This window comes from Varroa destructor, unplaced genomic scaffold (assembly GCF_002443255.2).
Source record: "Varroa destructor unplaced genomic scaffold, Vdes_3.0 BEIS01000004.1, whole genome shotgun sequence".
Taxonomy (NCBI): domain Eukaryota; kingdom Metazoa; phylum Arthropoda; class Arachnida; order Mesostigmata; family Varroidae; genus Varroa; species Varroa destructor.
In genome coordinates, this window is record NW_019211457.1 from 26,698,784 (window position 1) to 26,726,596 (window position 27,813).

The 27,813-nt window shown below is 40.3% G+C and overlaps 4 protein-coding genes across 7 annotated transcripts in view; 3 read left to right on the forward strand and 1 right to left on the reverse strand.

Annotated features, from left to right (window-relative positions):
- Nucleotides 1-218: 218 nt before the first annotated feature.
- Nucleotides 219-3,913, forward strand: LOC111248992 (uncharacterized). Of its 2 annotated transcripts, none has more exons than XM_022802221.2 (2): nt 219-1,692; nt 2,398-3,913. In XM_022802221.2, exons 1-2 carry the CDS (start codon nt 562-564, stop codon nt 2,965-2,967), a joined length of 1,701 nt encoding a protein of 566 aa, XP_022657956.1. In that variant the 5' UTR covers nt 219-561; the 3' UTR covers nt 2,968-3,913. The 2 variants fall into 2 exon arrangements, with proteins under 2 accessions (XP_022657956.1, XP_022657957.1); XM_022802222.2 differs by having other exon boundaries at nt 2,747-2,935.
- A 2,195-nt stretch (nt 3,914-6,108) lies between these two features.
- LOC111250091 (uncharacterized) lies at nt 6,109-12,910 on the forward strand. 3 transcript variants are annotated; one of them, XM_086988747.1, is made up of 4 exons: nt 6,132-7,531; nt 7,872-7,931; nt 12,022-12,170; nt 12,603-12,910. In XM_086988747.1, exons 1-4 carry the CDS (start codon nt 6,353-6,355, stop codon nt 12,760-12,762), a joined length of 1,548 nt encoding a protein of 515 aa, XP_086844873.1. In that variant the 5' UTR covers nt 6,132-6,352; the 3' UTR covers nt 12,763-12,910. The 3 variants fall into 3 exon arrangements, with proteins under 3 accessions (XP_086844874.1, XP_022658629.1, XP_086844873.1); XM_086988748.1 differs by lacking the exons at nt 12,022-12,170; nt 12,603-12,910 and adding an exon at nt 11,015-11,201 and having other exon boundaries at nt 6,109-7,531; XM_022802894.2 differs by lacking the exons at nt 12,022-12,170; nt 12,603-12,910 and having other exon boundaries at nt 6,117-7,531; nt 7,872-9,544.
- A 2,874-nt stretch (nt 12,911-15,784) lies between these two features.
- Nucleotides 15,785-23,363, reverse strand: LOC111250312 (uncharacterized). Its single transcript, XM_022805353.2, has 6 exons — nt 23,209-23,363; nt 20,477-21,444; nt 18,853-19,034; nt 18,461-18,699; nt 17,531-18,045; nt 15,785-17,231 (listed from the first exon to the last, which is right to left on the reverse strand). Exons 2-6 carry the CDS (start codon nt 20,777-20,779, stop codon nt 17,175-17,177), a joined length of 1,296 nt encoding a protein of 431 aa, XP_022661088.1. The 5' UTR covers nt 20,780-21,444; nt 23,209-23,363; the 3' UTR covers nt 15,785-17,174.
- A 4,179-nt stretch (nt 23,364-27,542) lies between these two features.
- The window catches only part of LOC111250310 (uncharacterized), a 44,084-nt gene continuing 43,813 nt past the window's right edge, over nt 27,543-27,813 (forward strand). The window contains exon 1 of the mRNA XM_086988742.1: nt 27,543-27,660. The gene's annotated coding sequence lies outside the window, so the exon portion shown is untranslated. The remainder of the gene's footprint in view (nt 27,661-27,813) is intronic.

Consider the following 27,813-nt stretch of genomic DNA (forward strand, 5'->3'; position numbering starts at 1 on the left):
CCATTTTCTCATTTAGACTCGTCGACAGCGTAACTCATTCACATCGACGTTCGTTTCTCGCATTCTCCAACATCGATCACAATAGCATCACGCCGTTGTTGCTAGGTCGAAACGTGCAGTTAGATCTCTCTTCCCCAACATTAAAACAATCGATTAAACTGACTGCACGCGGACAATTGACAGCAAAACTAACATGGGATTATATTATAACTGAAGGCTCATTCACGCGATCGCTGAAATGTTTTGTTCTACTGCAAGATTCTATAGCGTTGTCTCTCTAGCTGTTATGGGACGCCTGCATTAGATGCGACACAAAGACTCTTGCTTGCCTGCCTGCTGGCTGATTGTGCAAACGTGCTTGCTGAACCGACGCAGTCAAGGTGTCGTCTTTGTCTCCTGCTGTCGTCGCCATCGGTGATTAAGCTTTGTTCGGCAAAAGTCGCACAAAACGAGCGTCGAAATTTCTCGTTTCCACAAAGAAGACACGAAGTCTACATAAAAAGTAGAGTCAATCTTGCGTGCATCTGTAAATTCTAAGTACACCACTTTGACCACTATAGAATGGAAGACAGCTTCGAACAATCCTTCAATTTGCAACTAGAGACGTGTACGCCCCCACAAAAGGATGAAGTCAACACCAGGTCCCGCCATACCTCTCTATGTGAAGAGGATTCTATTTCGCATGTTTCTGCGTCGCAGAATTTTTACTCCGCTAACGATCATCTTCACAGAGGGCTACCTGGTGACGCCATCTGGAAGGTGTCAACTTGCGACGATTTTTTCCAAAGCGTGAGGCTGGCAGCCAACAGGTCGGTTCCGCGGCCTCACTGGATACCCTATCCTGTTAACATCGCTGCCGCGAGCGAATTTAGGTGGTCAAACGGAAAACTTGAACTCGTGGCCAAGTTTATTCGAGACCGAGGTGCTCAGCACGACGTTCTCGAAACCGAACTACGGCAGTTCCGCACATTCATTACTGGGAGACCGCCTAATCGACTTCAGGCTGTCCAATGTGGCCTTGTTCCAGTGGTCATGACTTGCATCAAAACGGCGCCATCTCATTTGCTTACGCTGGTCGTACAGACTCTGCGCGAGTTGACGATCAACCTCAGTGACTATCCCGCCGGGATCGACGACGCTGCCCTTTGGCGTTTATGCACACTACTTACTCAGCAGAATCCGGTTTATGTCGAAAACGCATTAGCCGTTTTAGATGAATTGACGCAATTCGATCAGGGTCAGTGTGCGGCGTATCGTAGTAACGTCACAGTAACTCTCGGGGAAATCATCTCGAAACCTCAACCGGCGGAGGTTGTAATTCCAGCACTGAAAGTGCTCACGAATATCGCCAACAACCCAGTGTTCGCCGGAATTATACTAAGTGCTGATGTGCTCAGCTCGTTCAGAAGAACCATTCTACACCAGTTTCTTAGCTACTTTCAGCAACAGAAAATGTCAACGATGGACAGCCGACCGTTGAACTTGATGTGGAAGATTGCGTTAAGCGACAACGTCGTTGACCGCACGCTGCTTCTGTTGCCACAGCTTGTTCGGGAATGTCCAGTATTTTGTTTAACGGTTTTGTCAAAATGGAGCCAGGTAATGACGCAGTGGTCAAAGCTAATCGAGGTATGCGTACTAGATAAGCAGGTCTTCGAAAAAGTTCGGCTGGATTTCATCGAAACTTCATATGTGAGTACCAATCGACGTCTTTGTTTTAAATTTACTGTTGTAATTGATTAGGCCATGTAATAGAATGATGCACTCGGTATAGTTCATCAAGAATCAATCATTAGAATTATTAAGAATACTACTTACTAAGCTAACGATCTGAGCCAAAATGTCTGTTACCGTTCGTATCAATCTCCAGCTTATGCGGGTTCTTTGAAAAAGCACAAAAATGTATAACAGATGGTAACGTAAAGCAACAAAATAACAGCACATAATAGCCAGTCCCCATAATAGTGCATTGGTAACATGCTGCCTGCTAAACTTTGAAACACGTGTCGTCGTCTAGATTCAAAACAAAGCGTAGATGCACTTCGTTTTATATTGAGGTGCTTAACAACTTTTAGTAAACAACTGATAAGATTCGCTCTTTGAATAATCGTGGATAGATACGTTAAATAGTTCATATACTTACTATTTACTCAAAGCTACTTCATAAGCATATCCTGAATAGGTTCACAACGAAGTAGGCGAACAGTTCGCATTTCGACAACAAATTGCATTTGATAGTCTCGATAAGCTTTCGATAGATAGCTACCTATGCCACAGAGTTCAATGATGCCACTTTTGTTCAAATACATGTTGAAATCGTTTGTTTGCGAAAACCTAGAGAAATGTCTTCGTCGTCTACTGCGGATTTCATGTTGCATCTTCCTTTTGTTATTTCAGATAATTCTTCGTTACGGCGAAAATGCATGTGTGATCTCGCTAGTTAAGCTGCTCCATAAAATTAGCATTCATATTTCTCCAGAATATAAACATTTGATAATTGAGGCAAGCATTATTGACGCAATTATTCAGCGATTTCCCGTTAAACAGCTTTGGGCGCGTTTCGTTGAAGAAGTTCAAAGTGTGAGATCTCCTTTTGGTATTTTAACCAATGGCAGGAGCAATATTGCAACGGACGTTTTGACTCTGATCACTGATTTGCTAGAAGCTTTACCGAGATACCGAGACAAGGCAATGCACAAAAACAATATCGTTGAAACTCTACTTAAAAGCGACATTCTCTCCTTAGCCGCCTATAAAACCCACGTGCAATCCACCGACGCCATGTTGCTAAGACTAACAGCGGTCATTGACAAGCTTACTCCTGGATGGTGCTTCCGTGAACGGCAGATTATACAAGCAGTAAAACCTGCGAGGGCCGACTTAGCCGTGCAGCCGAAAAACTGGTCGAGTTCGTCGGTCTGTGCAACTTGCCAAAATCGTCAAGGCCTCAGTCATATGATTCCGTAGGATATATTATATCTATGCTAATTTAGAGACAAAAAACCAGAGGTAGTTTACCTTCGCCAATCGAAGCCGCACGCATGCCGACGAAGTTCAGGACGAAAGATACGGTCCTCTGTACATTATTCTTGTAAGTTTCCAGAGGCGTTCTCTTTCAGTATTGTATAAACTTGTTTAGAATTAGGAATCCGACTGATTGTTTTAGCCAAACATTGTTAAACAACATTACGATCTGATTATTTATATAAGGAAGGCGCGTCTAGGGTACTATGGCTCGATGTTTTTGCGCTATTGCGAATCTCATTACGTGTCATTTTCTTGCCACCTGCTATAATCTTTTATTAAAACCTTATGACGGAGAAAATTATGTCTAGTTATGTCGTCATGTAAAGCCAAAAACTTGTTCAATCCGACTACAGTACAGACGGGTGCTGCGGGGCTGCAGATGCCTTCAAAGTTTCAATATTTATTGCTTAACCTTAAAATCAGGCCGCGCCTTCGATTGATCGAAGTTAGCAGTAACCCAACGCCTTGCCCAGATATGCCGTTCGTATCCGACACAAATGATCTGACCAACTTCTTGGTCCATAGCTGCGTCCAAACAGCGTATGTTTTAGTCATGTATCGTTCTTACTTCTTCTATATTGGATCCAACCGGCAGATCATCTAACAACCGCCTGCAATATCACCAGAGTATCGTCATTAAACCAAATTCGTCACAGTCCGCTTGGTAATTTACCAAGCGAAAATGCATACCTTGGTTCAAGTTGTGCAGACCAAATTCAAATAACCGATGTGTATAGGAAAAACAGACGTAATCTTAACTTAATCCGAAAACCTGTTTGCTCTATTACTGTTGTCGCTTATCAGGTTTGTTTTTCCGTCCTTTTGACACGCATACTCAGTGGTTATTGAATTGATGACATTCTGAAATAAAGCCCTGTAATCCATATATGGCTAGTATTTATGTAAAGAATATATTAGTCTATCGATTTAGAATTTGCATTATTTTGTATCGAGCAACCATGGCTTGACTAGTACCTTGTACAAAATTATAATAATTAAATTATAAGGGAGAATTTCACGTTTTATGTACTTGCGATGTTGTTGTACACGCTAATTTTACCGTCAGTACCAAGCACATGATACCTTATACAAAGGAATAATTCGATTACATCACAATTAGGTGGACATCACGTTTGTCATCTGAAAAATAGAACAAAAATATCATAGGTGAATGACCTGCACAATAGGAAATGCTATACTTGAAATAAATTGTTAGTGAACGTACGTTGTTAACTTGTTTATATAAAAAACGTGTTCTCATTTCAACTGTTTAAGCGTTTAACTATAGTACTTGCATGATTGCTGTAACTATTTAAAATAGATGCATGTGCCTTTACACGTCATGGATATACTTTAGCGATCAATTCAAAAACTAAATCGTCTTCAATCTTTAATTACGGGTAAGTCTTAAAGTCATGTTGCATTTACGAGCAAATGGATTCGTATGTAAAAACTCGGACATAAAATATAATAATTCAAATTCGACTACGACCAATTTGGCTATGGTTGATTCTGATCGATCATAAAACAAGCGGTGCACCTGATTACAAGCGCGTAAACCGGAACGAAATCCAAGCGTACTTAATTTCAAAGTCAACACCTTCAAGAGTTAAAGCTAGCTAGATGAGATTTAATGAAGAGAATCGAAATACCTGCGGCTGTCGATATGCTTGTCAATTATTTTGAGCAAACAAGAATATGTAAACAGACTATGAACAAAAATAAGCATTTCTTATTTATGGCATTTACTCCATTATTTTTGATCAATGTGTATTTTCCGGAAAAACTTCAGAAAGATGCTGTGTTATGTTTTAGGTGGGACGATTGAACTGGGCAAGCAAATATTCTTTTTTGGTTCTCGTTTTAAATGTTCCAACATTCGATAACAACTTAGCACTTTTACGAATTTGACAGTTATATTTAAACTTAACGAATATTTAGATTTATATTTACTTAGTGCTCGGTACTGACATAAGACAGTATCGATAGAGACTCTACAGCAGTCACCGTCATATGACTGCGTTCTGCAAATTGTGATATTGCGCGCTGATAGTTAAACAAAACATATGCGATGTTTTTAAACTAACCTACTTCTAAGGAAACTGTTATTTGAAGCCAAAGTATATTTTTCTCGGTATATGGACTCAAAAACCACTGTACCTCTTTTTTTTTTACCTGTTACTAAAAAAAGCTATCGATGCTGCTTGACGTTCTACAATAAAATCCAAATTTTATTTAAAACAGATATTTGAGTACTGTCAGTTAAAAAGGTTGCTAAATGCACGAAACATGAATAAAGAGGCACTTGCGTTCGTCTGTTTTCGGACTGCTCAAGTCAAGGACCTTGTTTAGATATTGTCAAGTTAAGGTAGGCCAGCCTAAAGTCTCCGCTAGTTTTTCTTAATAGAAGAATGAGGCTAAATTATCTAGCTTGATACATGCATGGTATTGATTATATATTCACCATCGTTGCATATAACACAAAAAGCGAATACGCCTAGGCAGCAAGTATATTGTTCCATCAACAAATATAGCTTTGTTCATACTATACGAATTTAAAATACGGTACGGTTACATCATCTGTTGAAGAAATGAGCCTACAAAGTTCGATTAATTGCCGCTTCGTTACTCCCAAGGAGCTATATGTCAGCAGCTGATAGGTATGTTTATGTCTTCCAATATAATTCCATCAACATTAAATAAGACGCCTTTGTCTGTATATCCATTACATAGCAAACGACAGTCGGTTCAAAGGAGCATCAGTTGTACTCTATTGTTACCTGGCCAGTTAAAATTGCAGAGGCCTCAATTCTAACTTGATGCTCAATTCAATAAAACTTCGATGGGGATGCACAGACTCTAGTCGCGATGCTTCTGACTAGAGTGTAGGCGAATTGCCGTTATCCGTTCCTTTTGTCCGTTGATTGAAGTTCATACAAGTACAGTGGTGGTCATTGTTTTGTACGTATTTGTTGTTAAAGTTCGTTGTCATCGTATACCACCATCGCATGTGCAATGTCCTGAACGAAAGCGTGGCGAAAAATCGGCACGTTGATTGCATCAATGCTTCCGCACGTACTGTGGCGGGGTTTTAACCGGCGCGTGCATAACTTTGCGCACACTTATTCTCATTAGGACGCACGACACGGACAGACGGTCTGACACGAGGACTCGTATGTAACCACTGCATCAATCCATGATTGGGCATTTAAATGGATGCGTCTTTGTGATTTCGTGTTCTTGTAGTCCCATTGCAAACCGTTTTTAAGCTGCTTTCGTACAGTAACGTTACACAAGAGGACCAGTTCTAACAGACTGATTGACCATGTTCCCGTCGTGTACAACTCAGCCTAACGTTGACAAATGGTCGACGTGCTACGAGCCTCAGTCCCCGTCCCCTCAGATCGAGCATCAGACACGACAGAAGTTATATAGTTTGCTGAGCCCACATGCGTTGAGATCAGTACCTTACAGAATGCCTCTAAGCTCTGCTTCGTCCAACCTATCCACTGCGACCGCAACTAATTCTTCACACGAAAAATCAGCATCACCCCAAGATAGCCACAACCAATTCTATCCAAGCAAACCTCTCGAATATATGAAACCTGAATGGAGTCAAGGCTTCTTTTCGTACCCATCCACCCGACTTTATCAACAAAATCCCAATGGGTATTCTTACGAAGTAGCTAGGACGGACAATGACATTCGCTGGGTGGTAACTCTTATTCGAGACAACCGCTGTGATCAAGAAGATAACCTGGAATGCCAAATCGAATCGGTTCGCAAGTACGTATTAGGTAAAAAGCGTCATCGTAATCAAGCCATTTCACTAGGGATGGTAGAAGCGTTAGCAAGTTGCCTCAGGACAGCGCCTTCAAAGCTGCACCGAGTCATCTTGCAAGCCTTACACGAAGTGACCACCGACTTGGAGTATTATCCTGCAAATATCAATGATACGTTTTTCATTACCCTCGCCTCGCAACTCATAGAACACCCCGAGTGTATCAGAGGAACGCTAGGCATTTTGTGCGAATTCACAAAATTTGACCAGGGCAAGAACTCAGCGCACAATGCCAAAGTGGCTAAAACGCTCGGCGAGGTGCTTTCGAGTGCTCGACATAACGATGTCCTAGTGCCAACGCTACAGGTCTTATACAACATCGCTGAGGTTCCAACTTATGCCGGAACCCTTGTGGATGCACGCATCTTCGAGTCGTTTCAGACAGTAATCGAAGAGCGTCTTGTGGAATATTTCCAAAAACAAATGGTCACAGATCTTGACGACCAGGCGGCACCACTCATGTGGAATATAGTAATGACTAACAACAAGCCAGTTCGAGAGAAGCTTGTTCACCAAGTGACATCGGAATGCTTTAACTACTGCAGTCGTGTTTTAGACGGTTGGAGTCCTGTTATGACACAATGGGCAAAAGTGATGAGGTTATGTGTGAACAATAGCGAGGTTCTCGAACAAGTTAAGAAGAACTTCGTCCTAAATTCACTGGTAAGGCATGTTAGTTTTTTTTTCAAATTTTAACGCTTTCCAAACTAGCCAGTTCGTCAACAACGAAAACGGAAGCCTTGATGAATGCCCCACAAACGGTAATGTTTCGAAATTAATAAACTTTCTTATCAAGGCTTATTGTGTTAGGAAGTTATATTTATCGAATGAAAAGCCGGCTACTTTTTTTGCTGATAAAATGTTCAAAATAGATCTCTACAATAGTACTCGAGCGTAAACCCTCTGCCGTTTTAGTTATAACAATACACACTGACTATTGTCTTATTTTTGCAGCAGCTTCTTGCTTAGTCGCTAATGATAAACCCCGTACGTTGTTCTTCAGGTCGTTCTTCGTTATGGCGAGTCAGACTGTGTCGTCCCACTTATCGACACTCTGTACAATGTAAGTTCTTATCTCAGCGAGAAAGATAAAGTTTTTATGATTAATGAGAAAATTGTTGACACGCTGCTAGGACGGTACTCTGTAGAGACAATGTGGAAGACTCTTACGAAGGACATCGAGGCTTCGCTGTACGGTGGGGCCAGTACAATGCCGAATGCAACAATTCGCAATATCCTGCTGTTGATAGCCAATCTGTTGAAGGCTTTGCCTAGGGACCGCGTTCCAACTACCCACTCTAACAATGTAGTCGCCACACTCCAGAGTCACCGTATTGGCGAACTTTGCACGTTGGCAGGCGGGTCGAATCCAATAAATGAAATGCTAATAGAGCTGTTTACAATAATCGATTACCTTGCGCCCGGGTGGTGCGCCTACTCGAGTGAGCGGGCTGTTAGAACACAAAAAAGTCTTCGTCGATCTTCTTCGTGAAACTAATGGACGGCAAAACGCGATCTACTGTCAGTGCCAAGTCGTTGCATAAGAAACAATTACAATTAAACCGAAACGATCGTTTAAGTAATGTCAATTTTTGGTGGATTCCCGTCTGGTGCTTAAAAATAAATTCGGAACACAATACTATTATTGCGAAAGGTCACAAGCCCGTATGCTGTTCCACCGAAATCACAACTAGTTCACGTATATTGGCCCACGTCAGATGCATTGCGACGTCAAATAATGCGTCGTATCAGCAAGGTTGTACTCGCCATCAACCCTGTGTATCTTCGAGGTGTCTATTTGGACCGTCCTTTTGATTGGAGATCACAGGATGGTCCGGTAGTTTAACAGTTTTTGGTTTTTAATGGTTTGGCCACCTAGCCTTGCTTAACCGTATGTATACTCTACGTTACTCTATGATGCAAAGAAAAGAAAAAAGAGAAATCCAACGAGTATAAATTATATATAATATTCTAACTAAATATATATATATATATATATATATATAGGAAGACTTGCACTTTATCGTTCACATTACTAAACTAAAAATAACATTTCTTTTATTCTTCATAAATTTATTTCAGCGTCCATTACTGGAAAAAGCTGTTTTTTTTTCTTGTTTGGCGTTTAGAAGGATTATTTTGAATATGCCTGAAAAATGATAATAGAAATAGTTTTTATCATGGAATCGAATTCCACTTACAGCATCAATATATCTTCAGTAAAGCATCCCTTCTACGAATCGAAATGACGTTGTATTTGTTCCGTTTGAATTAGGCAGCTAACCCTATGGCCGATCTACTGTCCATGGACATGTGATTTTACCGAAATACCCTTAATTTACGATATGAACCGTGTGAACGCCGATACGTTCATGCTTGCCGCACATGGCATAGCTTGTCGCTCACGATGTGTAGTTTTAAGTGAACCTCAGTGCCGCACCCAGTGACATCCACACACACACACACACATATATACATATATATATATTTATTTATTTATACACATATATATACAGAAAAAAAAAAAGTGTATGATATGACGAAAACAACGTAAAGCAAACCCACATATCTGTTATGCTTAAAATGTGTTATTAACTCGTGTATTCCACAAGATATGTGCAAATAAATACGAAAACGAGCATAGTAAATAAATCTAAAAAAGCAAAGCCCTTATAATCACACCTGTGTTCATTTTTCCGTCGATCGTTGACTACTGTACTTACGATAGAAGGTTTGGCTTAAGTCAACTAAAACAAAGCGAAAATGTAACGTCTTATTTTTTTTTGCTGAAAGTTTAGAACAGATTTTGCCATTAAACTTTTTATTTTTTATCCTTTCGTTTCCTTTGTACCATTTTTAAATACCGAATCATTGATTGTAATTTCCTAACACCTCACACAACTAAAAAAATAGACTATTTTTAGCACAAAAAGAATATATATATATATATATCTGTTGAATATAAAAAATGGTTAGCATCACATGCTTAGGTACATGCTTATGGCACGACAAGTTCATAGGCTATATAAAAAATGTGGATATTGTTGAAAATGGAAGACATATATGCAGTGGGCACTGACAAAATTAACAGCTCAGTTAGTTATCTCCCTTCGTTATAATTCACCTTGAGTCGATATGAGAAACGCCGTCAGTCTATTTTCGTGATTTGGTTTGAAAAAATGTATTTTATATACTTGCTAAGTCTAAATTCTACCTAAAACATAGCCACTACTCTGTAGTTGATAAATGTGACCAGGCTAAGAAAAGCTTCCTAGGGTAATTCTAAAGTAGGAATACAAGCAATAAAGAAAGCGATACATATAGTAGTCTATTATTCTTCTACATCCCTTCAGATTGCTCGTATATTGTCTCTGGACTGATATGTTCTTAGATAACTATAAATAAGATAGAAAAAAGAATGGCAGTATCAATGTCTGTTGTAGAAGAAACAGCTGAAAGTCAGCTCTGAAGAAAGTTCAACCCAACAAAAATAATTATGATCTGCGCGGCAAATCGGCAGCTTCCAGTTAGCTGGGATTAATATCAGAGATAATTGCTAAATCAATACAAAATTCAATCTACCTAACACAGGCACTTGAAGGAACCTGCGTCCCTTCAGCAAGCAAAACAAACGAGTTGTTCCTTTAGCAAACAAACAAAAAAAGCTCCTTGTCCTGATAGAAAAAAAAAAGCAACGAAGAAAATTCTAGTTGCTCATTTCAACTAGTTCTTCCATTGACTTGTGCGCGTGTTATCGAAAACGCCCGCCATCAATAAACATGGTACATGTTTATTGATGGCGGCGTTTTTAAGCAGACGCTCCGTATGAGATCGAAAACAAACAAAACTGCTTTGTCATAGAATTGTTGTATTTGCAGCTTGTATGCCGGTAGTGTCTCTGGCAATATTGACCGTGGAATATTTTGTTGATCTTCGTAAAGAAGCATCGTTTAAGGATTTGATTCCGTGCAATCAGTTAACGTATTGCAAGTCGCTCGATTATTTCTTTTAGCTATCATAGCAGTCTCAGTAACGACGACGGGGTGGCGGTAATCACAGTCAGCTCTGATATCGATACCAAGTAACGATGGAGTGTTTAATTGGCGTTCAATGCGATGACTTCGTGCTGCTTGCTTCGGATGGCAGTGTTTCTTTCAGTATAATGATGATTAAGCAGGATGAGTCGAAAATCACCAAGCTGTCAGATTCTCTCGCGATGGCAGTCTCCGGCGAAGACGGCGACACTACACAATTTGCTGAGTTTATCGCCAAGAACATCCAGTTATACAAGATGCGTAATGGGTACGAATTAAGTCCGGCAGCAGCGGCCACTTATACACGAAGAAATCTCGCTGATTGTTTGCGTAGCCGATCACCGTATCAGGTGCGAATGCAGAGTAGGTTACACTAAAATAACAGCGGGAATGCAAAGTTGAGATTTGTGACAAACATGTACATCGAGAGTTAAAGATATTATTACATATTCAACTCTCAACAACTCAAGTTAAATGCCCACAAAGGAAGTGAAAACTCTCCACGGTCATGAAACTGGCGATAGCGCGTTTGGCGATGAACAAATTTTTGATTTCACTTACTTTATATTTGTACCGTGTTACAGATGATTTTATATTAAGTTGCAGCATTTTTTCAATATGAGTCATAACATTCAGTGTATTGTAGCTTAATAACACGCAGAATTGCTAACATATTGGTTGACTAGTGGGTTGTGTGTATTTTTATAGAAAAATTTAGTTACTAAATATTGTTTTATACTTAACATACGATGATGTATAAAAGTGTAATTAAAATGGACATAGATGGACGCAACATTTGTATTTTGCTCTCTACTGCTTTGATCACGGGGCGGTTGATAACGTTCTCTATGTGGGTTGGACAAGTCAAACTAGCATATTTTAATTTTTGTTTTTTAAGTATTGTTTTGAAAATCGAATGTATAAAAGTTTTGAGTCTTTTGCGATTATAAATATAATGAAAACAGCATAATTGTTTCGTGAAAGCTAATTTTTCATTCCTAGTATCATTCATCATTTGTTCTACTTGCAAAATTTTTCTTAACTCCTGGAGAAAAACAGTCTTTGCGAGCAGTTTTTCCCAAATTACTTCTGTTCACACACGTGTTACGCAATTTGCAGGTAAACTTATTGCTGGCTGGATACGATCATGTGACGAAGAAGCCTGAACTTTATTACATGGACCATTTAGCTGTTATGGTAAAGGTGCCATTTGCGGCACACGGTCACGGATCGTTTTTCTCGTCGTCCATTCTCGACACGGAATATAGGTAAAGGAATTCGGCAAAAAAAAGAATTATTATTATAATTATCTAGCAACACTACCTGCAGAACGATCATCCCCAGTAATGAGCTGCTTTATTTTCACTGGATTATTTGTAACAATTAGCTAACAAGCTTTACTAGTTGCAGTGGAAAGTTATGCCTCTCCATTAGTTAATGGATGTGGAATTTTTCGCATAACGGCTTCTCGCTGGACACATTAACACTACCTAATGTAGAATGTAAAATATGAAGCTTAAAGCGAAAAGTTAAGAACTGACTGAGGACGATGGGGAAGTGGAAAGTCTTACCTATAGATCTAACCTGTACATTGAACTAAAGTAACGACAGTAATTTTGTTGTAAAACTATCGTATCTATTTATACCGATATCTACATCGGTTTCTTTTCCGGATCGTTTTTGTTGTCTTTTCCCTTCAGGCCAAACATGACTCTCTCAGAGGCTCAGATTATGTTGAAGAAATGCGTAGCCGAAATTCAGAGGCGTCTACTAGTGAATCTACCGTGTTTCAAGGTCGTAGCCATAACGAAGGATGGTACTCAAGACTTACCCGATATCGCTGTTACACCATTGAAGTAATAATACCCAAAAATATAAAAGCGACGGGTGGATAAAGAATTCATGTGTTAACAGAGCTAAACTTTACTACTATCCATTACATAAAAATAAAAAAATACAAACGTGGATAATAAACAGATATTTATTTATGGTGGAAGATTTTAGCATACGAATTGTTATCATATATCGTAGTTCGTACTTCTATTTGCGTGAAAATGGCTATATAAAAGACTCGAGGTGAATCAGTACGTAATAAGCGAGGATCAGTGATATCCTATTTTTTTTAGCCCGTGAAAACTTTAAAGGTCTCATCCTGTGTATTAAATTAATTTGCTTTAGGAGCTTTTCGTGTACGAGTATAACTAAAATATTCTAAAAAATATTATAAGCACCAACTACTATTCCCTCTTCAATTAGCATTGGCAAAATCTAATATACAAATTAAGTATCAAGCTCATTCACGTTCTGACGTGAAACGGCGCGTATGCGGTGTTACTGTATTCAGTAAGTGAAAAGAGAATCATTTGTGGACTAAAGAGTAAAACCAACTAAGGTATCTATAGAGAATATATGGATGTAACTCCAATTCAGTTTGGTGCATTTTTAGGGAAGTTATATTTATTACTGAGGCATTCTGTTATGGGCTTTCTTGGTGCCGGACAGAAACCGTGGCTCATGTTTGCACACAGTATAATTAACAGTAAAGTAATACATTGCCTGTCTAGGATAAAGGTTCTGAGGACACTTATTTATAGCACATATGATAATTAAGAAAACGAAAACTTCAACGAACCCCCTGACCACTCGTTATGATATTCTATGATTTTTTTTTAACAGAAGCTCTGTTTTTTGCCCCTAAGTGTAGCATGTACTTTCACGTCATTTGAGCAATAAATTACATCCTTGTGCGTGTGGGAAAATAGGCATAACGCCTTCCCAATATCAAAAATAAATTTAAAATGATATTATTGTATGCCTTAAAATCTATATCATTCAATAGAAGACGCCTAATCTCTTTAATTTCCAATGTGATGAGTTGACTGAAAATCGAATATGATATTATTATTTTTATTAGTTTAGTTGTTCCTTTAGGCATTGTTTATTTCAAAATTTTCAGACGTAGGTAAACATATGGAAGCGTAATAACCCTCTAGGCGAAATTCTAAATAAGAAATCAATACACGTGTGAACTTTTGAGGAGGAACTGTCAAAAAACTTACCTCGTAAAAAATATAAGTGATATTTACATTTAAAAATGCAGGGTTTAAGAAAGCAGTTCTTCAGTGGAACGCACAACACATCAAGTGGATATTACGTTACTTGCGTTTTAATAGTATCGTCCAGACGGTTTCTAGGGCAATTTTCTATCTCACACTATGTAGACATATAATCTACTTAGAAAACGTGTCGATATTACCAAAAACCTAGCGATTACGCTTCACATATGTACGATTTTTAAAGGACTTCAAGTCGTTGTAGTGTTCGCGAAAGTAGCAAGGGCCAAAGGAGGATGTTAATTTAGAGGCACAACAAGCTCCTTTACACTATCGTAAGTTGGTGCTAGTAAATTTAAGAATATGCAATCGTACGAGCTTTAGATGTAGGGTATTTTAGGAGGATGTAGGGTATTTTTAGGAGGAGTACTCTACTTGCCTATATTTTAGTCTGGCTTCCAAAAAGTAGAATTTTATATTTAACGAATATTTAATAATTATAATGGAAGGGGCTGTTATTAAAGGCCTTAAAGAAAAACAAAAGAAAATTTGGTTTGTCTCTATTAGCTGATTTTATTGATTGTCCTCTTTGCTCGATTCAGTGGGATTTTTTTGGTGTGTTCCTCAAAGCACATTGTTTACAATTCCCTTTATACTTTGGAAACAAAACATTTTTGCCAGTTACTCATAGTTGCCGGGTGACTACCTAATGATTCCTCAGATCACACTCTTGGCTACACGCTTTTACGTAGCGTCCAGTTTTTCCTAAAAATGGGAAAATCTTTATTCTACCCTATCAGACTCACCTTATTGCGTGAAGCCTAAAATATGTTCTGAGAGAAAGGTTATGTATAAGCCACATTATTTGCAATTTCTCCTTCGATCTTGGCGTCTTGGCTATCTTTTACAGTTCACTTCCGTTGTTCATGACTAGTCATTCTGGAAAAAGGTAAAAGAAACAAATTCATCGCCGCTTTTGTTTCAGGTGACATACTTTGCTTTTTTCATGGAAATATTTTGTTCGTTTACATCTCATTGTGTCGTAATGAGAATCTGGTGAAGGCGCAATACACTTTTGCTTCATAACGGTGTTATATTATATCGTATATCAAACATCACATCATATACACAGTGTATCTATAAAGAAAAGTTACCTTTAGACTTCGAAATATTGACCAAATCCGAATTTAACAGCGATTTTCATTGCAGCATATACTTCCGTCAACTTGAAGGCGTTTTTCTGTTAGTATTTAACTAGTAAAGTCGCACAGTTATTAAATAGGCGCCCTACAATATGTTGTGTTATGATTGATTAAAGAATTTGTTTTTCGGGCCTAGACAGCAGACTCGGTCCAAGTCTGACTATAGACGGTTTTTAAAATCGGCGAAAAGCTCAGCAGAAATGTTAATTGAGGAGAGGTATTAATACGACCAAGTAGGCAACCTATAAAATTCTTATTAACCATTTCATATTCTTAAGGATGATACGTCATGCGTGATGAATACGTCAAATTGTCAACTGTTTAACTTATTTGATCTAGAATTTCTAATAACCAGAGGTTACTACCTTATTTTATCTGTTAATTATTCGATTGTCTTTTATACGCATTACTAAATATTTCCGAGCTTTATGTTCAGTACTATCGTTAGACATTGTTTCAAATGGTGAGCTCTTTCCAGCACGGAACGAAATACATCTACACTATTTCGAACCTAGTCCACCATGTATTCTTAAGATCATTAGACATGTTAGCACTATACCACTGTGCGGGCGTAAAGACATCATTACTACTTCCACAATTGTTACTGCTAAATGACAACAGAGTAAATTTCATTGTAAGTTAATGGTTGATTACTTTATTTGCGTGTTCATCCGTTTGTAATGCTTTGTTTCTTGATGCTTATTTAATGCGCAAAGATGACCAACACAAAAGGTTATGTTCACAAATTTACATACGACCGCTCCACATCCTTTCTTTCGTTTCGTTCGCTTGTTCTGTTTCGCTTACCTTTTTCTTTTCTTTCGTTTTCGGTTCATTCATGTTTCATAATCGTTACTAGAACCTGCTACGCGCATATGACAAGGTTACCCCTTTTTGTTCAGTCTAATAATAACTATTATTAGCTTTGCCTCATTATTGCCAATACTATGTACGCTAACACTAATTAACAGTGGTCTGTGATCTTGTCTGTGATTACCGAACTATGGAAGTGATATAATTTTAATGTAGCAAATCTTACACGTTGTTTTGTTATCTAGCTTTGTTTTGTTCCTCTTGTTATACTATTTACTATTATTGTTATAATTACAGTGATGAAATTATAGGTTTCCTCTATTTCTAGAGGTGATGACAGCGAAATTAGGTGCATTAATATTTGCAATTGTTATTAATTATTCATTAAATTCTTGCTTGCGCGTTCATACATTACGACAGCGTAGAGGTCCGTCTTCACCCCCCTTAGGATGGTTTTTCATTTTCATGCTCCTCTTCTACTAATAGCGACTACCTGCGTAGGCAAAAAACTACGCGTTTTTTACTTTCGGCTAATGTCCCAATCTCAGGTTTGACGGGATGTGTTCCGAGTCGTTTCTTGTTTTTTTTATTGTTTATATTTGTATAATATGCATGTACGTATGTTTATTGAACGTTGAATTAAATTACCTCTCCCATGTTTCTGTTCGTGCCCAGAGTTCCCCACTTGAATCGCAATTAATCGCATCATCACTAGCATTGTAATAATAATAGTAATATTAATAATTCTATTCGTACATCTTTTCTTTCGTCCTTATTAGCATGCATCATCAATATGTTCGCCGCTGGCTATTCGAGTATAAGTAATCAATGTAATTAGAATTAGAAGATCAGAGCTCTGGTATCGTGCATAGGACACCTGCTCGGTTATTGGGCTGTTCAGGAATACCGCTATGCGGTCCTCATTGAATGTATCATTGAACTTCATGGATTGTTGACTCATCTGCTTCCTCTCCCACGCCGCGATGTGCATTTTCTTTTATTTTTCTTTGTTTTCGTTTTTTCTTCAGTTTATGTGGCCCCTGTCATCGTGCAAGATACGTTCATTCGATGAATGAAGGAAACACTTTGTGTGTATTCTGCTCGCCTTATTTGAACCGCATTAACCTAATTATTATAATTATGTTGAGAACACGTTTGCAGCCCATCTTTAGCACAAAAGAACTTGATCCCGAACTCGAAAAGTTTACTTTCGGCCTCGGCCACGGCCACGTCTAGCTGGTGTCTTCTTCACGGGACTAGCCTATAAATAAAGGAAGGGTTAAGCGAATGTAAATCATATTTGCACTTGTAAGCTTATGTTACTACGGAATAAGCCACAGTAGTATAATCTTTAATAAAGTATAAACCATGTGTGGCAATCATGACATTGGCTAAAAGGCCATCGATAACACGTACCCGTTTCGAGTTTATTTATGACGGCGCATGAGTATATTAAAACATACTAAACCAGTGGACGAACCAGACACTTCTTTTAATAAAAGAAAAAAGGCTTTTTCAGATTAGGATCATATTTATAAATACCCTACGAATTTTATGTACCTTAGCAGGTTCAGGGGCAGGTTCCTCCGGCTCGGCGACAGGTTCCGCCTCTTCTACCGGAGCTACTTCTGGTTCAGGCTCAGCCTCCGGTGCGGCTTCAGCCTCAGCTTCGGCTTCGGCTTCGGCTTCATCTACGGGTGCGTCCTCGCCTTCTCCAGCGTCGCCTTCAGCATCTCCATCTCCTTCCCCGCCTTCGCCTCCCTCATCATCTTCATCCTGAACATCATCCTCGTTATCGTCCTCATCGTCTTCATCACCTTCGCCATTTTCGGCCGCTTCATCATCTTCAGCGGTGGCTTTATCCTCCGAATCGCCGCCCTCGGTCGTCGCACCACCCGCAGCCTTGGCAGCCTCTTCCTCGGCTTTCTTCGCGGCACGGTCGGCCTCGGCCTTTTTCTTTGTAATACGCTTAAGATGGCCTTTGGTTTTGCAATGCGTGTCGACAAACTCCTTTTTGAAGACGCATTCGCAGAGGGTACACATCACTGCCTCGACGTCTTCACAAAGCTCAGTTCCTAAGAGGGAAAACGGATCAATAGATAATCGCAACGATACAGTAACGGAACGAGCAATCAGTGAAATCGTTGACATTATTGCCAAATACTGCCAAAAAAAAATTGGAATGTCAATTTCATTGCAGCTTCAAAATAAACACTATATATTTTTTGTTACGCGTGTTCTTAGGTAAATTGTACATAATGGTAATGGTTATCGAGCATGATATTAAAATCAAAATCATATCTTACAAACATAGTAAACATTAATATAGTATGTAAAAATAGTAGTAAACGATGTCTTATTTAATGAAAATAGGAAATACCTACAGTAATAAAAACAGTAGAATTGAGGCTTCTTCTCAGTTGTAGCTAATTACCATTCTCCAACATTATAGGCAAGTTATTTCATATAAATAGCAAGTTTTTTGTTTACCTTCAGGCTCCTGTCCCTCTTTGATGTCCAATTCAGCCGTCTCGACGACCTGCATATGAGTCTTCGAGCCGAGATGAACCTCGTATCTCTGACGGGCATCATCGCCATTGAACTTGAGACCGCAAGGACCGCATGACGGATATTTCTGTGTCCGCTTTTCACGGTGAGGTTTAGTCAACTTGTGCTGATTATATGTGCCATCGAATTTCTCTTGGCAAACTTTGCAGAAGCCTTCTGGGCTGTAGAGATATAGACAAAATACAGTCAATTTTTTCCGAAGTATTCGTGTTCAGTGCTATATATATAAGCGATCAATTTTCAGATAAAATTTAAAATATTATTTAGTATAAAAGATTAGTATTCGAATAAAAAACTCCATAAGATCGACTCACGTCTTTTTTTCAGAGTCGTCCAGAACAACGCATTCATCCTTGTTTGCTTGTTCTTTCTTCACGGCGGCCTTTTGGTTCGGACGACCACCATTTCCCCGAGCTCCTCGTAATCTCTTAACAACGGTGACACCCCCATTGTTGAAGTGCTGCGGTGTCGGCCTTTTAACGCCGCGACTCCCTCCCTGCAAACATTGCTAGTTAGCTTGACCAGATTCCGAAAGCCATGCCGGAATTTGTGGGGGAAAAAGATTGCCTTTCTCTTACCTTTCGGTGACAGTCCCAATTTACCCGGCACAAACCATTCGATAGAAGTGATAGAGGGGTCATAGGATTTCCTTTAAGTACATTGAGAGAAAGACAAACTAGAGGTAAAGTTGCAAAAAGGAAATGAAAGACACTTTACACACGGCGTGATGGGTTGGTTCGTTGAAAGTCCTCATCTTCTTTGGCTAGCAAGTTGTGAGGTAAACACTCATGATTCCGTGGTACGTGGGAGCGAAGTAATGCCAGCGAGCGACTGCCTAAAGCCTAGATCCACCGAAAGAAAAGCCCTATGCAGGGACTAAATACCTTTCTTGCTGTTGTTTCAATATCAACATTATTCACCAGTAACAACCTGTCACTACAGTGTAGTAGCGGCTCATCAACCCAGGCACAAAACCATTATCATCATCATCATCAGCATCGACCGCTCCGTTAACGAACAACACAAATCGAGCCAGGCAAAAAATACATGTTGAAACCAAGTCGTTTCACCATTTCGCATTCATTCATATACATATGAAGAGTTAATGTCTGTTGCCTACAAGAATCACCTATCTGAGAATATCAATCAATAAGAAATCATCAAATTGATAGACAGAAAAGAATAAACGTCTATCTAGTTCTGTTTTTCTACTTGAACAAGCTCTCCCTGGGACACATTCACAGTCGCCACGGAAGGCTCTAGGCCGATTCAACAAGGGGGGCTCGAGTGGCATCCCGTGTTCAGCATCGTGACCGATGGTGTGTGTTCTCGTTAATGGGACACCGGTCTCGGCCAACCCCGTTGATCAAACCCAGTCAGTCTAGACAGCCATACGCAACAATCGTTAAACAGGTTATAGGTTTATAAAGTCTTACATAGCAGTCACAATTTGCGTAAGATGCTTCGCTCACGGTTACTGTTAAGCGAAGTTTCATACTTTCTTTCTCTCCTCCATCTCTAATACTTTCAGAAACGAGCCGCATCCACCTCAGGGACCCATACCCGTTCGACAAAAAATGATTGACTTAACCAAAATTTCTTATTTTCATCGATGTTAAATCGATTTATAAGCTTTCATTCTGCTCTGCCTGATTTTTCAGCACTTAATCGTATTCTATCAATTTCTTTTTGTTTGTTTCAAACACACGAAACACGCTCGTAGTTCATTCTCATACACATCTGCTTGTTGTCGTCGGCTTTGTTTAATTTTTTTTGGCGCCAAAAAACAACAACGCACTAGCACGCTTTTGCGGGCTAATCCTCGAAAAGCGTGTTCGCCAAATAATCTCATCATCTTTCGGGTGGGCACCCTGAACAGTGGTGGCTTTGTTCTGCTTTGCTTTTCGCTTTTGGATTGGATTGGAGAGAAGTGCTCACCTGGTGTGCCTGCTGCATTGGCGGGCGGTTGCCATAGCCGCGTGCCTGCTGCTGATATCCACCGCCATGGCGTTGTGGCGCCTGGCGCATGCCGTGCGGCGGGCCCTGTTGATAGTACCCCTGGTTGCCCTGCTGATGGCCTCCTCCATAACCACCCTGACCGCCGCCACCCTGGTAGTGGCCACCTCCGTATCCGCCCTGACCACCCCCTTGCCACATCTGCTGTCCGCCCCATCCGTTACCGCTTTGCCAAGGATCGGGCTCATAACGGCCTCCTCCACGCTGTTGCTGGCGGTACGACATGTTTTTTCTAAAGAACGTTCTTAACTACTACGATAATAACGTGCTGCTGTTTTTTCTACTAGTGAGCTAGTTCGAAATAGTTCAACGTGTATATATATATATATATATATATATATATATGTATATATATGTATATGTATATATATTCGTATATATATATATCTTGCTACGTATATCCTAGGTGCCTATATATCGTCGAAGGCCTGCGACGGCTATGGAGAGGATCGACTGAGACAGAAGGGCAATTCGCGGCAATCGGTTTGGAACGAACGAACAAACGACGACGATGAGCTTTCGGCGTGGCTAGCGGCTAGGTTGGGCTGGGCTTAGCTGAGCTGGTTAGGTAGGTGTAGTACGGTTTGCTCGGCTGCTGTTGTTCCCCTTGGAGGACTCACTCTATATCTGTGCCTGAGCGTTTATCTGAGCGAGTGAAGATCTGTATCGGAAGAAGGGCGCGTACACTTCGCTTCTCGCAGCTCTTCCAATTCTGCTGGTGGGTTTTCGGCCAAACGCCTCGCGCCTTCACCCGGCACTCTCCAATAAACACTCCAAATCGTGAATGGAAGAGACACACCCGGGGGTGTTCTAAGCAACTGGTGTTGGTGTTAAGTTGTACTGTAGCTGAGACAGGCACAGACAATGATTCTGTGTGCGGCTGTGGGCAACTGCAAATCGAGGAGAGAGCGAACCAACAACAACAACAACAACAACAAAAAGATATACAAGGGACACACGGAATAATGTCGACAAAATCGACAATGAGTGAAGAAGCACCAGTAAGAAAACAAGAAGGCAAATAATTGTCACGGGTCATTCTGATTTTACATGTCGATAAGACAAGAAAACGTCATAAAATTGCTAGATAATAATCGATCACCAATCGAATAATTATTGCCTGTTGCAAAAAGATAAATGCAAAATGTGAGGTAGTCACAATCCGACTACAATAATTCATTTCATACAATTCAGGATTCAATCATCGATCAATTATCAATCAGTCAATCAAATTCAAATCAAAGTCGCAAGCAAATTTGTCTTGAATCAAATGAGCTCTGCCTTCTGTTGTTCACTCCCGGTGGTAGGTACGATAGAGCCAATTATTGCAAGTCGAATTCGAGCCTTTCGTTCTTTCTCTCAGATGAAGAATGTCTCCTTGTTTGTTTTAGCATACAAAATACATTAAACATGACGGTTATTGATATCCGATCAAAAACACACCCTCTCTTTAGAATCTACTACAGACCAACAACGCCAGCAACAACAGTGTGTGTGTATTCAGAAAATCAACCATTAACGGCTATAAAAACACAAGTAAATTTGCCTTAATAGGAAACCCAGCTCCAGCCAAGCAGCGCAGTTAACTTACTGATACAAATGGTTCAACATTAGCGATTGCGTCAATCCCAATCAAAAAGAACTCAATGTTGTAAACTTTTTTTCCTTCTTAATTCAAATTGTTTTTTCATTCTTCTCGCTATTTGTAACTGTCCCTTCAGCTCTACACTAGCCCGCCGTAAAATAAACCTGTGAATTGATTTCGAACGTTTTTATCCACATCCTTACGTTCTTACACCTTCAGCGACGACCAAAGCTCACAGACATTATCATATGCGTTTACTCCTAAGCAAAGGCATTATATATTGGATTCTATTATATGCGTTAGCGTGCGACTTCACCAGCCGCCAAGTATCGTCGCCAACGGTGTATGATATGGCCTAACGAAGTTCGTTGTGTTCAATGACTGTGAACGAATGCTGATGTGATGCCGATGGGGATCCGTCCGGTACACAAAGTCGGTGTGCACCGATCAGAGCAACGGTCACTGCACGGTAGCAATGGTTAGAAATCATGATATATACATACATATATCATAATAAATACAATTAGCGGTACGTGTCTGTAAGAAAAAAAGCAGCTGAGCCGAAAAATGATGGGCTGGCTCTTGTATTACTACGGTGAATAGGGCAATGAAAGGAAGACCACATGCATAGGCGCTGCGCCCTATACGTACGGGACCGAAGAAAGGTGAATGACCACTAGAAACTGTTGGAGTGATCCCCTAAGTGTACTACAAATGCTTATGGATATTCTGCTTGATTTGTTCGTGGTCAGTTGAACTTTCAAGATCCCAAAGCACACCGGACAAAGCGTGTGTGTAATAGATTGCAAACTTGGGGAACCGGCCCTCTCGAACCCAAAGCCGGTCTAGTGTCACTCACCACTACGACTACTGCAATAAAGAGTACGGTACCAAACGCCTCGAGAAGATTCTTGGCGCCCTAAGCCTAACGCAACGAGCATTGCTCAGAATACGGTGTAAATTACTGAGTTTTGATGAGTTTTTTGCTTTGATAGATGCGCGAGGATTGGGAGGATTAAAGACAAGTACAATTTCATCGTAAAAACAAAGTAATTTTAGAAAAACTTACCGTTCATGAACGAGCTGCAGGGCAACACAAACCGGCGATGCACACAGAACTTGGCTTGTTAGATGACCGCTTCACAAGCAGATCTTTAGCTGGACGCTCTTTTATGAGAAACATTATAAAATGACGTTTTCCGATTCAAGAATTATAAAGTTTTGCTGCTGCTTAAAGCGAGATACTGTTTGACGATAAATTTAGGACAAAATTCAACAAAAGAATTATAAAAATACCAACACACAAATGACAGCTACCTGGCGGAGCGATACTAGTGCTAAAGTCAACTGCGTCGATTAGTCATTCTGTAAAAAACTAGTCTTAAATATTCGTTTTTAAGTGCTGTAGTTTAAGTAATAATTATGCTGGCATACGATCTCGCTATTTGACAAAAATTTCACTAAAAAATAAGCAGCGTGACGTCACTACATCGCCATATTGCAGGGCCTCTTTGCAGAACCAGCTTGCTAACGCTCTGCCACCAGGGGCCGCCACTTTCTACGAGGTGAACAGCTGCTGAACGACCGAGCTCAACCCCCACCCAAAATATTTGACTGAGGCCGCTGTAGGCCGTCATGATCTTTGTGAAGTGTCTGTGAAGTGCTCTCGTAACGGATATACGGTGCCCTATAACTGTACTATGTGATCCCTCGGCCAAGGTAAGCTAGATTGTGATCGACCTCGATGGCTAGGACGAGAAAGCCTTGAAAAATCACGTCAAAAAAAAAGCAGACGTGGTATAATGCTGTTAACCATACAGATTGCTCGGTGGCTTGCTGGATGGTTGGCTGGCTGGTGCATCATCCGAACGAGATTTTGCCCAGTCTACAGCGGCCTGTGGTAAGCGCTGTACGAGCTTCGCGTGTTTATCCATTGGAAGCCTCTAATACGCTGGTGTGATCCTTCGCGGCCGAAGACCTCTGAAATATTCGTCTTTTAGTGTTTTGGCCTATGGGCTAAAGTTAAGGGGTCCATCGGCATGAGCGTTAAGGTTTCATTATCGTTCAGTATCTGATCCGTTTTGCACATAGATGATTTTAACGTTACGTTCAATGGAACGGAGTTGGTTGATCAAAGTCGCAGCATGGTAACTAATTGACGGAGGTTTCATCATGGCATCGCAGCATTACAGCTAGACGTGCTGTGGGTGCTCAGTAGCTTGCTGTGATCTAGCGATGCTGTTCGTGCTTATCTGATCTGCTGGGAAGTCTGCAAAATACGACATGAATGTTAATGGTGACTCGGGTAGTACGGGCTTGAGGGGCAGTTGGTTTTTTCCTAACAGCATGATGGAAAGGATTGTATAATAGCCGTTAGCAGCTTGTGTTATCATGTGTGCAGTATCGATATTTTCGGGAAGGATTGCGCTTTCAGTCTATGGGTATATTGGTATCTTACGAGGTAGAACTGAAGCGAGCGGATATTCATTAGATGTTCGCTAGCATTGATGATCGTAGTGGCACGCTCGAGATTGCAGCTCTTAGGTAGTGTTATTTCTCGTGTCAAGATAATGTTATTAGCAGTGTGCTTATAGCCGAAATGTGCGTGCTCAAAGTACGCAGAGAGCTTAACGGGTGTACCATCGCAGGCTAATTGTTGGGCGTGTGACGGAGGAAACAAGTGGAATGACTGTGGCTTATTCAGCAGTGTATAGTTAGTGAACATGCGATATGGCGAGGGATGTTCGCCAGCCTGTGTGAAATAATATTGCTGTGACTGTGCCTTTGATCTCGTGTAAAACTCGAAATGATAAAGCACAACCGCTGCCAGATAGCCACCAGTAGTAAAATGTATCCTTGATATTATCCTGTCAACAAAGTGTGTCGAGCTCAAATCCGCTAATCTTCATTCTGAATGATGTTAAGATCATACAGGGACACATGGAAGAACTCAGAGCTACTATGGTACAAAGAAATTGCATTGAGTGGACATCCTGTTCACGCTACCGATAGCAAAATTGGTTCAAATACCAGCTGATTCTTCTAGTTTAGTATGATGGCGTATCGCGTGTAATGATATTGTTACCTGACTACTGCTATAAAGCCTGTGACAGCTGCTGCTGCGTAAACTGTATATCTTCATAATCCGCGATGCTGATGATTATTGTCGGGTGATGCGCGTGAATATTCTTATGTGTCGAAAAAGAGACCCATGAATAGAGCGGCATTGAATGGAAAATAAGATAGTTGGGATGCCAACGGTGAGCGTGAAACTAGCCTTTTTACGTTGGTCATCTTTGAAGGTTTCTCTGGAAGTCAACAAAGAATCGTAGTAAGTGCGCCATTTTGGCATCTGCCGATATTGCTTCTGCTGTTAAATGGACCACGACGAAGATGGCCGACAATAGTTTTTCATTCGACAGTACCGAATACATTAAAAGATCAATGTTTAAGATAGCTGTACCAGCGCTAATGACAGATCAAATGCGACTTCCCTGTTGTGAAGACTGGCCTCGGCACTACACAGCGTGTTGTTGATGACAAATCAAGATCAGATGTTAGATGATCGGCTTTTGATTGTTCACTAGCGGACAAGAATAGGGATGTCCTTTCGCTACCTAATTGTGTATGGTTCGTATGCCCAGCTTCAGATCATAAAATTACCCCTTGCTGTAACAGTTTTGCTAGCACACTGAATCGAATCGACAAGAACAAATCGAACGATCACAATAGCGATGTAATCATTGCGGCGGTAGAAAGAGTTGTGGATTCTTGGAATTTTACGTACGAGTATTTGTATCGCATGTGTTCCCCAGTAGTTAGTTCACCGTATTGCTAATAAGCGTTATTATGTTGCTTAAAGCACTAGAACCGCTATCATAATTCTCAAATTTTGTAGCCTTAAAGCTTCATTCCCAATAACCAAATCTTAATGGACATAGAGCTTTGAAATACCGAAACTGTATTCTAATCACTACCGATGAAGCTATTCTACCTCATTATGTACACATGTTCCGTAATTAACCCGTTATTCCTTCCCTAAGCTTTTTGTTTATAAGAATATTTTACCTAATCTATTTAACTTTCTCCACCTGTAGGCAGACAGGCTGAGAGGAGAATGATTTCTGTCAGCACGCGACAAGAATAAGGACAGCAACCATCAAAACAGCAGCAGAGCGTCTACCAGCTCTCTCAAATCGTAATCCAGTTGCTCCAGGAAATTGCCGGCGGTGTCAGGAGCAGTAGCGGCTGAGCAGCTGGGTAACAGACTTCGTCGCGCACTATTGCATTCCTATGTTGCAGTATAAATGCCACATTGCGTTGCCAATGGTTTCTCAGAATCAGTTGTTGCAGTAATTGCGACTTCCACGACGAATTGTTTGTTTACATTGGTGAGAGGGGCGGCAATTGAAGCAAGTTTGCTGGTATCATTGGTCATGCAAATTTAACCTATCATCTCAACTTGCGTCATATTGATTTGGTGCCTTGTGACCTGGCGACATGGCTTTGTCAAGTACTGGTTACTACTGTTGTTGGCCATCAGGCAGGGGATGACTGCTCCCAGAATGTAATTGCCATCCAGTTTATATCCTAGCTAGTACACTCAATGGTTGCTAAAGACTCTAGACGTGGGCCACGAGTCAGCCGTTTGGGTGGAGGCCTGGCTTGTGAAACGTCCCAGTTGAAAGAATCTCTTCCAGCGGTGACTCCTTCTGATCACCGTATTAAGAGGTCGAATATGCTGATATAATTAAATAGCTAGTGACTCCTTTTACCTAGCTTCTGTCGAATACAATCAGCGTTAATATTTATACTTATCGTGCTAATTCGTTTTTGTCGGGTATTAGCTGTGGTTAATTATGAGTAATAACTTTTTTATGTGGAAGTACACAACGTTCCCCCTTGTCTGCGTGTCAAGATCGTTATAGACTCCGCAAGCTTGTAACACCTCCGAAGGTTGTGTTATGATATGACCATAGTTTATTTAGGTATAAGTCAACGTAACTACAACTATTCGCCGCTGTGTCGAGATGTTGTCGCCTATGGCATCATGAACGTAATCGTTGACCGCCCAGCGATCTTCGAATGCTGCTAACTTAACTTTTCGTGTAAGCGTATATCTCACACGAAATCTATGCAAGGAAGGAAACGCTTTGCATGTTATATTATTTAGCTACACTAAGAAAAGAAGCCGGTCGCACCAATTTAGCCATTTAGTTATAGATAATCATAGTTTTGTTACCCGGACGTTATCCTCTGCCATCTTAAAACATCAGCTAAATTACTACGGCAAGAGCGCATTTAAGGAGCGCATTACGGTTATCGCTGTACAAATATATCCACCAAGACTTCTAGTGAGAGGAAATAACCAGATAAACCACTTGATGACGGATAGATACGATATCTATATGAGCGCAAGCATCGTCGATACTTCGGTGTTACGTCTTTGTTGTTGTACCTTAAATTCCGCAGTTTGCCAGGCTCATTGCTACAGGAACTGTCGTCACTCTCGGAGAGTACTGTGAGTAGAGAGAGGAATATGTCGAAGTTGATGCACGTTTGTATATCGAATATTTTTTAACGGTCAAGTCATCTATTTGGAGCCCCTTATAGAATTTTGCAGAAATGAGTTATAAAAAAAAGTCACTAGGACATTAGTAGAAAATATAAAACC